Genomic DNA, 14,847 nt, shown 5'->3' with positions numbered 1-14,847 from the left:
TGGAGAAAAGTGTCTGCTAAATGAATAAATATAAATGTACTGAATGCGTTAAAATGTCTGTTTGCTCTAAAAGCTGCAAAATGTTAAATCATCTTCAGATACCAGAAGGAAATGTACAAATAAGACAAGCTGGAAAAAAAGACATACATTTTAACAGGAAGAACTAAACAGAGGTCAGGTCAATCAAAAAAAACTCAAAAATGTTGAAGTAAGGAAAAGCAGAAGATACATAGTAAGTACTCTTTAAATAAACATTTTGCAGCTGCTGCGTAAAGTTGTTAGGAAATTGAGCAAGATTTGACTTCTCACATCATGCATCAACATGTGAGTTTAGCAAATGCAGATCAGGGAGTGAATAAGGAGCAACTCGGAGTGACAGGAGCAGCAGAGATGGGAGCTGGAGAGATATTGAACTTCTGGGCTCTGAATCTGTTCGTCTTATCTGGTAGGACTGGTGGACTGCCACATTTGTGATACTTTCAGTAGAAATGCCTCGGTGAATTTCCCAAAAGTATGACTCATGCTGAAGACAAAGAAGTTGATAGAGCTCCCCTAGTGACACATACTCAGCTTCAGTGAAACTGAGAACTATAATTTCTGATTTAAATTTAGCTCAATGGGACTTAACTATATAATTTAGAAAATATTTTTAATTTTGCAATTGGTTTCCTAGTTGTGATGTGTTGTGGAAAAGAACACAATTGGTCCTCAACTTAGACTTAAGTGGAGCTGAGAGTTCTAAGTCTGTAGTGGCCAGGGGCTCCTCATCAATTCCATATCCAGCTATTCGTGTAAAAACAAAATACAGGACTAAGTGACTGTACTTGGAGAATCGTGTGTCTGTATCGGTATCCCTCTTCCTGTTGATGAAATGCACTTTTGTTTCCTGAGATGTATGTTGCTTTGAAGAAAAGCAACTGCAGATCAACTCAGAGCCAGTGTAACATGGAGCTGGAGGGTGATGGAGATTTGGCGCTTCATTGATGGCTCAGAACTGATACGTGTAAAAGCTATAGGATCATCTAAAGCTTGTTCACCTTCCGTTTGTTTCTTTTCCACCTTCTCCACTCTTTTGAAAGAAAATAAAATAATTTCAATAAAATAATAATACTAAAGAATCTCACACACACACACACACACACACACACACACACACACACACACACACATTTTCAGAACTGCTTGTCCCATACGGGGTCGCAGGGAACCGGAGCCTACCCGGTAACACAGGGCGTAAGGCCGGAGGGGGAAGGGGACACACCCAGGACGGGACGCCAGTCCGCCGCAAGGCACCCCAAGCGGGACCAAGACCGTGGGCCAACCCACTGCACCACTGCACCCCCACACTAAAGAATCATAAAAGTTCATATGGGTGAAACAGTTTGTAATTTGAGAGTTCTTATGCTGGAAATCTGTTTTATAGGGGTTTGTAGGACTTAGTAAGAGATGGAAAGGAGTGATCAAAAAGTAAACCTGAACATGCATTTTGATAAATGATCCATTCAAATAAAATACCATAAAAGACATTTATTTATTTAGCTGATGATTTTCTTAAAAGTAATTAGCAGTATTAAATTGATTAATTTAGCTGATGCTTTTCTCCAAAGCAGCTTACTATGTTAACCTGTCTATAGTTATTTACACATTTATATAGCCAGGTAATTTTACTGGAGCAAGTTAGGATAAGTACCTTGAGCAAAGGTACTGGACTCCACAATGAGATTCAAACCTGCAATTTTCAGCAGCTCTGACCACTATGCTACCAGCTACCTCCCCAGTTTTAAGTGCCTTGGTGATTTACATTTACATTTATTCATTTAGCAGACACTTTTCTCCAAAGCAACATGCATCTCATAGTAAATACAATTTTTGGATTACCTTAGGAGAAAGAGACATAGCTGCAAATGTGTGAGTTGTTAGTTTGTTTCCTTCACCATATTCACTGATGTTCATCACACAAGTAGCTCCATAAAATGAATTTACCCATAAAATGATTTACTCCTTTATAGAACTGGATCATTTTTATTGTGTCAATTCAGAGAGGGTACCTTGATCAAGTGTACTACATTAGTGGGTGGGATTTGAGCCTGGGTTAAAAGAATGAGCTCTGCACCACACCACCTGCTGACCCTGAAAGCTCTAAACTTGAATGATTTATAATGTGGCTGTAAACTGGTGATTAATTGCTTATTACAATTCATTTACATTATTTGTTAAAGTACAAAGAGTAATTTAAATAGCAAATATTAAATGATATTTTCTTTAGCATACAATAAGATTTCTGTATGGAAAGGGGGTCCTAGAGTTGCCATTGACTAGTGTGATAGAGGAATTTAAGTGTGCTATGCTTGGCTTAGAATTGACATTGTCAGGCACAAGGGACCCAGTGGTGAGATCTTCAGGTACAGGGTTAAAAGCAGGGTTTAAGTGGAATCCGCAGGAAGCGGTGGCATATACCCAGAGAGCATAGAGACTTAGTTTTTTTTTTCCTCTCATGGATCAGAATGGATTACCAGCCCACCAAAGGTGTCTGGTTCCACACACTGTCCACAGAGAGACATAGTTCGTCCAAGTTGGTAGGCCGGTGCTTGGATCAGGTGATTTTGGAGTAAAGCGAAAGTTGCCGGAAAGGGGGAAGATGGTTGTCGGTTTCATTCTCGAGCAGGAGGAGGAAGTGAGACAAGAAATTGCAGCATTATGGAAATCAGGGGTGATGAAGCATGTGGAGAAACGGAAGATTGGCTGGGGTGATCTGTGGGCGATGGACGCCGGTCGAATTAAATTCGTCATTGCATTGGAGACACCAATGTTCTTCACATTTAACTCCACAGAATCTCAGTCGTTGGATACAAAGCCAGCTTGCAGTTTGTGTGGCAGCATAGCCTCGTTGAGACATATTCTGCCCACCTGTAAAGTTACTTTATCTCAGGGCAGGTACATGGAGGCACACCGAGGAGTTAAAGTCTCAGGCTTGCTGTGTTATTGGAAGCAAGGAGGAGGAGAGCTTTGGAGAAGTGTTTGTAGTGAACCCCACTGAGGACGGTAGCATCCATGGTTAATATGTGCTGGTGTACAGAGGTATTCTGAAGAGGTTTGGTAGTATGGATAGTAAAGAAATTAGATGGTTGGTGGATTGAGGTAGTTGGTGTAGGTACTGAGAAGGAAGTGGGCGCTGTTGGTATGGTTGGCAGTTTGTGTCCAGCCCCCATAACCTTAGCACAAGGTTTTTAACATCTTGCCCTAAGTTTTATGATATGATTGTTTTGAGTGTGTAATATTTCATCATTTCCAGATTGACTTCTAATCACTCTATCTTTGCATGCTGCATACTGTGCAAAACCTCTGAACGGATAATATAACTTTAGTGGGTAATTGATCTGAAGGGGTGCGGTGGAGCAGGGGGTTGGACCACAGACCTGCTCTCTAGTGGGTCTGGGGTTCGAATCCTGTTTGGGGTGCCTTGCGGCGGACTGGTGTCCCGTCCTGGGTGTGTCCCCTTCCCCCTCTGGCCTTACGCCCTGTGTTACCGGGTAGGCTCCGGTTCCCCGTGACCCTGTCTGGGACAAGTGGTTCTGAAAGTGTGTGTGTGTGTGTGTGTGTATGTATGTAACGACCCCGCGCTACTGTTTTAGGAGGGAAACATGTAAACAGTGGCATTGTGGGGAATAATGTGAAATGTGTGTGTGAGTGAGAGCGAGAGAGAAAGAGAGAGAGAGCCATGGGGTGCTAAGCAGACTGGCTATAGGCGCAGGTCCTGAAGGAAATAGACCATTATTTCCCTGGTGCCAGTGTTCAAATAAATTGTTCCTAATGAACGCTACCTCCACGTCCTCCTTCGCCCCATCCAAACCCACAGTGCTGCGTGCCACAATATTCTGTTTTCAGTTTGTGTTGTGTTCAGTTAGTGAAGCCATTCTGTAGTGGATTTATGTCGATGTTTAGGATCATTGTCCTGCTGCATCACCAAGCTTCTACTGACCTTCAGCTGGCACTCAGCCACCCTGATATTATCCTGTAGGGTATGTTGCTAAACTTGGGAATTCATTTTTTCCTCAATGATGGCAAGTGGTCCAGGCCCTGAAGCAGCAAAGCAGCCCCAGAGCATGATGCTGCCTCCACCACACTTAACTGTTGGGATGATGTTTTCATGTTGGTATGTGGTGCCCTTTTAATGCCATACATAGTGCTGTGTGTTCTTCCCAAACAACTCAGCCTTAGTTTCATCAGTCTGCAAGACATTTTTCGAGTAGTGTTGTGGAGTCAGGCATGCAGCAATTTTTTTTTTTTTTTTGGAAAGCAGCAGTTTTCTTCATGGTGTCCTGCCATGGACATCCTGCCTGTTCAATGTTTTTCCAATGATTTCTTCAGGTCTTTAGCTGTCACTCCAGGGTTCTTTTACCTTATTGAGAATTGTGTGGTGTGCCCTTTGAGCCAGCTTGGCTGGACAGCCACTTCTAGGGAGAGTAGCCACAGTACTAAATCGTCTCCATTTATGGACAATTTGTCTATCAGTGGACAGATGAATATCTAAGCTCTTTGAGATATCTTTGCAATCCGTTCCATCTTTATGTGACACAACAATCCTTGTTCGCAGGTCTTTTGAAAGCTTTTTTTGCAAGGCACGTTTCACATCAACAGATGCTTTTTGTGAATAGCAAACTCAAAATGTTTGAGTTATTTTTGAGTAGCTCTAAACCGCATCCAGTCTCGTTTCATTAATTGCACACCAGGTTTGCCAATTCCCAGCTCTAATTAGCTTTTGTTGAAGTCATTAGCATAGGGATTCACACTTTTTCCAGCCTATTCAATATGTACAAGAATATTCAATATTTACAAGAACAAGACAGTAATTTGTGTGTTACTTAAAACAGATTGTATTTGATTACTGTAACTTAGGCAAACATCAAACCAGATTTTAAGACAAATTTATACATGAATGCAGTAATTTTCAAAGGATTCACATACTTTTTCTTGCCACTGTAGCTTCATGGCAAATGTTTATGAACTCAGTTTATGAATCCTGGTGTTAAGCGTCTGTTTAGTCAATTTGCTTAATCAATCTAAAATATCAAGATCCAGTTTTTATTTAGCATTTTTATGTTCTTTTTTAGGGTGGGGCAGTGGGGCGGGTCCTGCTCTCTGGTGGGTCTGGGGTTCAAGTCCCGCTTGGGGTGCCTTGTGGTGAACTGGTGTCCCGTCCTGGGTGTGTCCCCTCCCCCTCTGGCCCTACGCCCTGTGTTGCCGGGTAGGCTCTGGTTCCCCGTGACCCCGTATGGGACAAGTGGTTGTGTGTGTGTGTGTGTGTGTGTGTGTGTGTGTGTGTGTGTGTGTGTTCTTTTTTAACCTTTTGTATGAATTATCTAAATGTACATTGATTCATTTAGCTGATGCTTTTCTCTAAAAGTGACTTAGTGTTAATCTACCCATAACTACTTTACCCATTTGAACAGATTGGTTTTTTTTTCTCAAGCAATTTAGGATAAGTGCCTTTGTCAGGGGTTTTACCGCCAGAGATGATTTGGACCTGCAACCTCTGGGGCCAAATCTAATGTATAGTGTTTACTAATTTTGCAATTAGTGTATCAGTTACATTTAATATGAAAATTAAACCCTGACTTCATGATCATCGTTCAAAATTCAAAAAATGTACATCCAGTAAAATATTATATTTTATGGATAACGGATGAATTGTTACTTTTAATGGGTTCAGACGTAGTTACCGAACTGTGGGTTTCGTGTTGCAACAGACAGAGGCAGAACCAGGTAGGTGCTTTTAGTGCTCGTGCTCTTTTATTCACCCTGGTGCAGGGGAGGTGACACAAGACGGGGGGGAAATGGGGGAACCAGGAACAGGGGTTCGGGAGTAGGGTGTCGGGAACCGCTGCGTCGTCCTGGGACTCGGGATCGAGGGCGGGCTCGTGCACGGGATTTGGGGTCGGTGTTCAGAGGAGCGTCTGTGCCTCTCTCTCTTCTCTCTCTCTTCACTGGTGGATGCAGGGGAAGAAGTAGAACCAGCAAGTAGTCCCAGCTGTGGGTGTTTGACCTCGGGGCCCGCCCCCTTTCGTCGCCACCTTGGCGTGTTACACATGTTCACATTGTTTCACATGAATTCAGTGACCACATGTAACATGTTTTATTTATTTTTAATTCACCTTCCATTGTCTTTTAATGTCTTTCAGGTGTCCTGAGTGGTGCATGGGATGTACAGTATCCAAAGAATGAAGTGTGTGCAGTGAGAGGATCTACTGTAGTCATTCCCTGTACATATGTTTATCCAGGGAAAAACCATGTGCAGAAAATGTGGTGTCATCATCATAAGAATTGTATTGACACCAAATATGTGTGTCACAGTAGAGACATAAATGTTAGTCCAGAGTACAAAGGCAGAGCAGAGTGTTTGGGGAATGAACATCAGAACTGCAGTCTGAAAGTAAAGAACATTACAGACACAGATGCTGGAAAGTACAGATTCAGATTTATCACTAATAGCAACCAATGGACTGGTCAAGATGGAGTCACACTAACTATTACTGGTAAGTGGTAAGACTTTTTTATATGTTATATGAAGATTTCAAACAAACATACAGCAGGCCCATAGGTTTGGTGGGCTGGGACATCACAGAGCTCGAGACATGTTAGGAAAAGTGGGAAACCTGAGGGTTTGACTGTGAAGGGAAGTCACTGTGGATCCCTCTCCTGGCTGGAACACCATCAAACCCCAGAGTCAGAATACAGCTGACTGATAGATGGGAAAACTTAACATACTTGTTACGTAACAGAATACAAAAGCATAATTTTCCATTTCAAACACCAAAAAATAAGTTTGTAGATTTGTTCTTGGATTTCTGGGAACTGGAGTGTCATTTACAAGTATAGAATGCCATCTTTAGTGTGTGCTTTTAGTGTTGTGGAATTTGGGAAATTATTTTTTAACATATTTCCTCTAAGTAGAACAAAAATAGAGCTCTAGAGGAGAAATTTATCTATTTTATTGGATAAGTCTGAGCATTTTCCAGTTTAATAGTGAATCCATTAATCTGTTATTTGACTAACACTGTCTGTAAGTATGTTGTTTGACTGAAGTGATATTCATTCAGACTTTTGTAAAATTCACCCATTATATCCATACAATTTTCCATTGAAATAGTCTGCACTTTTACTAAAGTTTCACTGTTAATGAGGAAGTGTTAACAGTTCCTTCTGATTTCATTCCTACACAGAATTAAGAGTGTCGATGAAGTCCTTGAATAAAAATGGAAAAATAAGAGAAGGAGATTCATTTAATCTAACTTGTGCCACAAAGGGCTGCTCTCTCAGCCAATCAGAGTTCATCTGGGTTAAGGACAAAGAGCGCCTCCTAGAGACACACTCCACACTGCAATTCATTAATGTCTCCTGCCGGCATAAAGGAAATTACTCCTGTGCTTTAAAAGGTGGAGGAGATAGATCTGAAGAGTTCCAGCTGGACATTCAAGGTGAGAAATTCACCTTGTAGTTTTTAATACAGAACAACCTTAATCTACTTGCAAGAATGAGAATTTTTTTTTATAAACTGAATAGTGCAGGCTGGGGGGTGCGGTGGCGCAGTGGGTTGGACCGCAGTCCTACTCTCCGGTGGGTCTGGGGTTCGAGTCCCGCTTGGGGTGCCTTGCAACGGACTGGCGTCCTGTCCTGGGTGTGTCCCCTCCCCCTCCAGCCTTGCGCCCTGTGTTGCTGGGTTAGGCTCCGGTTCCCCGTGACCCTGTATGGGACAAGCGGTTCTGAAAATGTGTGTGTGAATAGTGTAGGCTGGGGGGTGTGGTGGCGCAGTGGGTTGGACTGCAGTCCTACTCTCTGGTGGGTCTGGAGTTTGAGTCCTGCTTGGGGTGCCTTGCGATGGACTGGCGTCCCGTCCTGGGTGTGTCCCCACCCCCTCCAGCTTTATGCCCTGTGCTGCTGGGTTTGGCTCTGGCTCCCCGCGACCCTGTATGGGACAAGCGGTTCAGCTGGTGTATGTGTGTGTGTGTGTGTGTGTGTGTGTGTGTGTGTCTGTGTGAGAGAGACTAGTGTAGGGTTGGTACATCAGAGCTTCTGGGTTTGTCATGTGAGTCACTCCTGGCACAGTGTTTGTGGTATATTCATGCATCTCGTGTTCAAGTATATTTCCTCTTGGTACTCTGGTTTCCTGCCACAGTTCAAATGCATGTTTCATTTACTTTTATTTGGGAGTTTCCAGAGTATTGGGAACTAAATTGTCTATAGATGGTGTATGTATCAGTGAATGAGTGTGTGTTGTCTTGTCACTGATTCGGGTACAAAATGTCTGTTACTTCACACCCTACACTTTTGGGGAATGTTCCAAAATACGACCCTGTATTGGAGCATTGGTTGGTAATGTGGATACGCTGTGACATAACTGATGTATTAACTTGAGCTTTTTAATGAACACCTTTGATGGGAACAGCTGTTTACATCAGTAGATCTACTAAAACACTGATTCAAAGTCTTGCAGTGACCAACCAGTGCTGGAGTTTAACCAGCCTAATGTAATTATTCTCAACAGTGCCTTCCTGTCCAGAGACTTCAAATTCATCACTGATATCTATTATAGTGGGGACACTGTTGACTGTCCTGGCTGTAGTTCTTGTGCTGCTCATTTACTTTAAGAGGTCAGTGTTTTTTCTGTCTTTCATTTAATATTGACATCATTTGATGTTTCTGATTCATATCTGCACCAGGTATAACCTGATATGCAATGATGCTAAGTCATTACACTGCTATATATGTTGGTGTTTTTATGTAGTGTGTGTTTTCATATCTGTCTCAGGAAGAAGAATCCAGAAGAAGACAGAGAAAGAAAAACACAGGTAATAAAGTGGTTGCAATTTTATAGTTGGACATCTGTGATTATGGACAATACTAATATCAAAATATTTCACTGTCAAGTTTGTAATCAGCTTTGGTAACTTTTTGTAATTTGATAACTTTGTATCATTACCATAGCATAATTTTAAACATTTCCCATCAACTAGTATTAATAAGCTAGCACAGTGCAGGGTCACTGCAGGTGGAACAGGACAGATCAGGGATGAAGGTGTTCAAACACTATAAGGTACCATCTGTGCCCACTGTACCACCTTGACACTTAATTTATAATTTTATACTTGTATAGTGATTGATACACAGACTCAGTCACTGTTTGTCCAATATAGGGTCACAGCATTCTGAAGCTTGTTCCAGAGCTTGTACTCTTTGTAATTCTCTGTAATAGTGTTTTCTTATTTGTTTTTCTTCATTAATGCTGAAGGTTTCCAACGACAGTACTACACCTGTGACCACAGGCCACAAACAGGAAGGTATATCTGAGGAGGACGAAGTCAGTTATGCTTCTGTTCAGTTTTTAAAGAAGAAACCACCAGAGAGGTGAGTGCAGACTTTGGCTCATATTGGCTCATTTATATCCATAAAATAACACCAATAACTAGTGGCCAAGACATAGAATATTACTAGGGAAAATCTGAGATATCAAATTATATGTACACATGATGATGGGGTGGGTGTGGTGGTGCAGTGGGTTTGTCCAGAGCCTTCTTCTTTGGTGGATCTGGGGTTGGAGTCCTGCTTGATGCCCTGCAATAGATTGGCATCCCGTCCAAGGTGTATCCCCCATCAGCCTTGTGCCCTATGTTGCCGGGAAGGCCCCGGCTTGCTACAACCCCGCTCGGCACAAGTGGTTGTTGACAATGGAATGGAATAATGATGGGGGGTTATGGGTTAAAAATGTCCTGTTAAGTACATTAATATAATTTAATAACTGTTGTTGCTTAAAAAGCATGATGCTCATACTAGTCTGTGGTTCTTTCCAGGTCTGAAAGAAGTGAGCGGCAGAGCCACAATGATGGGGTTATCTACAGCTCTGTGTCTCAGTAAGTATCTCAGTAACCTTCAGAGTCCAGCTCATTTGATGGGGGCATGAAGCATTTTATAGCCAAAAAAAAAATCTGTTTGAATTCCATAAAGAATAGGTCAGGAAGACGTTTAAGTGAAGGATATCATTGCATATGGATAAGTTTGTCACACCTGGATAACATTAATATAAAAGAAACATGTGTACTATGAACTTTTTCTATTGTGTTTTAGTCTGTAAATAGGTTTTAAAACACATCCATTGCAAAGGTGCGAGCAAAACATGTGAAGTGTCACTTCTTTACCAGCAAAGGTCAGTGAAGAGTTTCTCTGCAGTCAACAGCACCCATTCAGAGTTTGAAGATGCACCTCTGAGATTTCCATCCTGAACCGGAATCACGTGTGAAAATGTTTCCAGCTCAGTAGTTGTGTTTCATGCTCGCAGGATTGTCGGGATTGTCGTTTAATTTAATGGCACTCTTAGAAACATATTATGAGGGAATCCCAAAAAGTAATTTACAGTGCTACTTGAAATGGTGTGAACCTCTTGTGTCCTTTGGTTTTTGCCTCGAAATTATTTAATAAGAAGCAGTCTTTCTCATCTGACGACGTAGGTGCATAATTATCAATCCATATGCTGGTTTAGAGTAAATTGTATGTATAATAAAAAAAAAAAATCAATTTGTGCTGGTGCAACAGTAAGTGAACCCCAAAGTGTCATTGGTTAAACCAAGTAGGTAAATGTAATTAGGTGGTAAATCATAATAACTGATTTATTTCATAACTAATTTTTTAAAGATATTTTGTATGTTTAACAATTTATGCAAGAATAATGACCATCCCAATGAGATTCACATACTGTCAAGCAGCACTGTACAACTGGGATTCTGCGTTGATCATGCTTAGATCCTGTCCCCAGAATTTATGTATGGGGCTGCTGTGGGGTTTATTTTACTGTTTTGGTGTAGACAGATTTTTATTATGGTGTTTACATTATCCTAAGATTATCCACATTTGTTCAGCTGGTCATGTCAGACCAACTCAGGAGAGGTTAACTGTACTAAAGCAGAGATTGAAACTGACAAACTACAGCTTGCAAGCGCATGTTCTTAACCACAGTATCATCTGTGTATTTAATTACTTCACAATATTTAACTTCCTGCATAAGGTACTTATACCATTTTGATCAAGCCTGTTAATCTACCTTAAGAATTACTTAGAAATACGGGACTACTGGGACTTTTCATGTGGCTAGTGCTGAGTCTCGCCCTTTTTGTATGATTCCCCCACATTTGCTTTCATTTACCATTTACAAAATTCCACATATTTCACATTATCCAATTATAAGTATTGTGGTGAGAGCAGGGGAGCTGTGGTTCTCCAGTGGCACATAGCTGCTGCCATGTGTTCTTCCCTGTGCTACATTTTACACTGGTGTAAGGTAAAGGTGAACAGCATGTCTTTGGATTGTGGGAGGAAACCAGAGGAAACCCATGCAAACTCTGCACAGACAGAGTGGGGGATTGAACCTCTATGTCCTCTTGTACCACCCAGGTACTGTGAGATAATATGACAAACCTTTAGTACTGGGGCTACATTCTTGTTTTACTATCTAATGGTGACATGATCTGTTACCTTTTAAAATTACTACCAAGGATGTTAATGCAATTAAAGATAGGAATATTTCAACATGCTCAAATGTTCTTCAATGGAAAAATGTTTTCAATGATATCTCAAACATATCAGGACTTTATTTCCATTAACTTCACTAATTTAGTACTAATGTTCTGTCTTTGTGGTTTATTTTTGAGTTTGTATGTGAATGCTCTTCTGTCGAACTGTATGTGCATGACCCAAAATATTAATTTTTACTATTTTAGTTATATTGTATTAATTATATGACTTCTTTGGATAGCGCAGTTATTCTGTTATGCATATTATGTTCTGTGACTCAGTTACAGCAAGGTCCTCAGTTCATTAACCAATTCAAAATGTGATTCCTGTATGAAATGTCACATCTCTTTTCCGCCCCATGGTGAGATTAGACCCTTATAACTGGTAACACATCCTTTTATCATTGATAAGGAGAATTCAACATTGTAAACAATTTTTCTTTCAAGTACAATTAGTTTTTTAAGTAAACCATTTATTTGCTGTTTTTCTGCGAGTTTTTCAAGCTAAATATGTTCCTTGTTTTTAAATATTCTCAATGATATTTACCTCCAAAATAATCACAAAGAATATCCAAATAACCCACAAAAATGGCATGTTTGAAAGATTATATTTCAAACACTGAAATCTAAAGCTATATTTAATGGTTTTATAAATACTTGGATGGAGGATATGGGTGTTACTGAGTACACTTACAAGGCGTCAGTTCTCTGAAGAAGCCAGAGCGTTAGGTTCAGCGATTAATGTAATAATTCCCTGAGCTATGCAGTTGGTGGAAGTGCCCCGTTATTTATACTTTCAAGGGAAACTTTGAGCAAGAAGGGAGCAAGTTGTGCAGAGAACACTTTATAGAATTCAGCTGTAATTCCTTCATTACCAGGAGACTTATTGTTCTTCAAGCCCATAACACATTTGGTTACCTCCTCTAGAGTAATGACACCATTGCAAGCCTTCCTGTCACCTTCTGCAATAACTTTGCAATGGTAAACTGAGTGCAAGAATAGAGCTGCCGAATCTTCAGAGTATCTAGATCTGTGAATATCCCTGTAGAATTCAGCACAGAAAGATTTTTCTGCAGGGTTCTCCATTATTTTGCCATCAATGTTTAGTGTTTAGTTCAAAGGTAGAGCTTTCAGAAATACTTTTTTTTTAACCTGAATTAGTCAGCTGATTTTTGCTCTTATAAACAATTCCATCCAGTGCCTTCTAGATGACAAAAGCTCCTTAAGCTTTAAAATGGTAAATATCATCCAACTCATCCTGTAAATCCATGTACTCTTTTATCATCAAACTGGGTTTCTTGGCAGGAAAGAGAAGCAAGTGGCAAGATTACTTTGTCATCTTTCTCTCTCCTCTTCTTAACGACATCACTGCCAACCTTTCTCTAAAACTTCCCAACTTTAAAGACCTCCAAGTTACAGCAATAGGATCTTTCTTTCAAAGCTCTTGTCCCTTGGTTGGTAATGGTTGGACCCCTGCCACGCTGGGGCCGTGTTGGCACATGAACAGCAGGACAATTTGGCACTGTTCAGATCACGCTGAGTCTGACCGCAATATCATTAGTGGGATTAAAACATATTTATGAGTTTTAGCTTGATGTGTCAAGGGGAACGTGGTGGTGGTGCAGTGAGTTGGACTGGGTCCTGCTCTCTGGTGGGTCTGGGGTTTGAGTCCCGCTTGGGGTGCCTTGCGATGGACTGGTGTCCTGTCCTGGGTGTGTCCCCTCCCCTTCCAGTTGGGTTAGGCTCCGGCTCCCCACAACCCCTGTATGGGACAAGCAGTATCAGATGGTGTGTGTGTGTGTGTGTGTGTGTGTGTGAGCGTGAGCATGAGCGAGCGATTGCGAGCAAGCTTCATGTGTCGAGGGGGGTGTGGTGACACAGTGGGTTGGACTGGGTCCTGCTCTCCAGTGGGTCTGGGGTTCAAATCCCACTTGGGGTGCCTTGTGACAGACTGGCGTCCTGTCCTGGGCGTGTCCCCTCCCCCTCCAGCCTTATGCCCTGTGTTGCTGGGTTAGGCTCCGGCTCCCCGTGACCCTGTATGGGACAAGCAGTTTCAGATGGTGTGTGTGAGCTTTGTGTGTCACATGTATCTACCTTCAAAATTCATCTAATAATGACTCAGTTATTCTGTGCTTTTGAACAGGTGCCAGTACAGGGTATAATTATTATACATTGTATATGTTGTACTACAGCAATTTGCATTCCTCCTCTCTGCTAATTTAGTGACAACTTAATTATTTTCAATTTCCTTTATTATTGCTGCTTGATACTACATGCTGCTTTATTTTTACCTTTATTATCGCTGGTTTATTATTTAATATGTGCTAGCTGTGGTAGGACATATACTAAAATTGGAGGGATACAGAGACATTAGCATTGCCCCTGCACAAGGAAGACACAAAAATTCATGAAGCTTTCCACATTTTATTGAGCCGCTATTTGAGACACTACTTTGTTCCTGTGCTCGGATTGGTTGCTCGGCCTGGTTCTGGTGTACCTCCAACGCGGCGCTGAACCTGGGCAAGTCTCTTATCAGGTGCTTTGGCAGCTGGAAAAGATGAGAGGACTGCATTGGTGGTTTTTCCCAATGCGACAGTCCTCTCAAGGTGTTGGGAGTCAACTTCCTTTGGGAAGGTGCTGCCAGTGTCAATTGGGAAGAACGTTTGACCAAAGCCAGATGGAAAATGAGTTTGTGCAAGACCAGGTCAGTCTCCTCAATAGGAAAAACATTGGTGATGAAGGTGGACATCCTATCCACGTTGCTTTACCTTGCGCAGATGTTCCTCTTGCCCCGTATGATGCGGCAAGGCCTTGCAAAAGACATTTTCAATCTCGTCTGAGGGGGTCAGATATGAGTACGTGAGAAGGGGGGGAGGGATGTTCCCGACATTCTTCTTAAACTGGATTGTCTTTTCCTCTCCCAGTTATGCAAACGTCTAGCAGCTCTGATCAAGCATCCCCACCAGTACTTTGTGCGTCTTTGTGCCAGTTGGCGAAGTCCAGCACCGGGCCAAATGCCGAGACACGGCCTGCTCATTACACCCACACTGTAAAGGACTGGTATCCCATCCTAGGTGCGTCCTCTCCGCTCCAGCCCTACACCCTGTGTTGACGGCTTAGTTCTGTATGCCTTCCAGTAAAATATCTGCACAGGCTACAAAAGGCAGTTGATGTATGCTTTAATAATACATTTATAAATACAGTATATTCACTTTATGCATACTGACTTCTGAACTTACAAAGACAAGGGACTGGAAGTCTATTCATAAGTCAGTTTGTTTGTAGCTCC

At 41.7% G+C, this 14,847-nt stretch overlaps 1 protein-coding gene and 1 non-coding gene across 3 annotated transcripts; both read left to right on the top strand.

Annotated features, from left to right (window-relative positions):
* Positions 1 to 350: 350 nt before the first annotated feature.
* Positions 351 to 14,641, top strand: LOC108932029 (junctional adhesion molecule B-like). 2 transcript variants are annotated; one of them, XM_018748177.2, is made up of 8 exons: positions 351 to 445; positions 6,180 to 6,533; positions 7,221 to 7,475; positions 8,543 to 8,648; positions 8,807 to 8,846; positions 9,287 to 9,402; positions 9,846 to 9,905; positions 14,483 to 14,641. In XM_018748177.2, the coding sequence occupies exons 1-8, from the start codon at positions 391 to 393 to the stop codon at positions 14,496 to 14,498; spliced, it is 1,002 nt and encodes a 333-aa protein (XP_018603693.2). In that variant the 5' UTR covers positions 351 to 390; the 3' UTR covers positions 14,499 to 14,641. The 2 variants fall into 2 exon arrangements, with proteins under 2 accessions (XP_018603693.2, XP_018603694.2); XM_018748178.2 differs by lacking the exon at positions 14,483 to 14,641 and adding an exon at positions 10,194 to 10,677.
* On the top strand, positions 13,880 to 13,985 carry LOC114910784 (U6 spliceosomal RNA). The gene has a single exon (XR_003797789.1). It is a non-coding gene; the product is annotated as a U6 spliceosomal RNA (small nuclear RNA).
* Positions 14,642 to 14,847: the final 206 nt, after the last annotated feature.

The sequence above is a fragment of the Scleropages formosus genome, chromosome 6, assembly GCF_900964775.1.
Source record: "Scleropages formosus chromosome 6, fSclFor1.1, whole genome shotgun sequence".
NCBI classification, from domain to species: domain Eukaryota; kingdom Metazoa; phylum Chordata; class Actinopteri; order Osteoglossiformes; family Osteoglossidae; genus Scleropages; species Scleropages formosus.
This window is presented reverse-complemented; position numbering and strand designations above follow the sequence as displayed.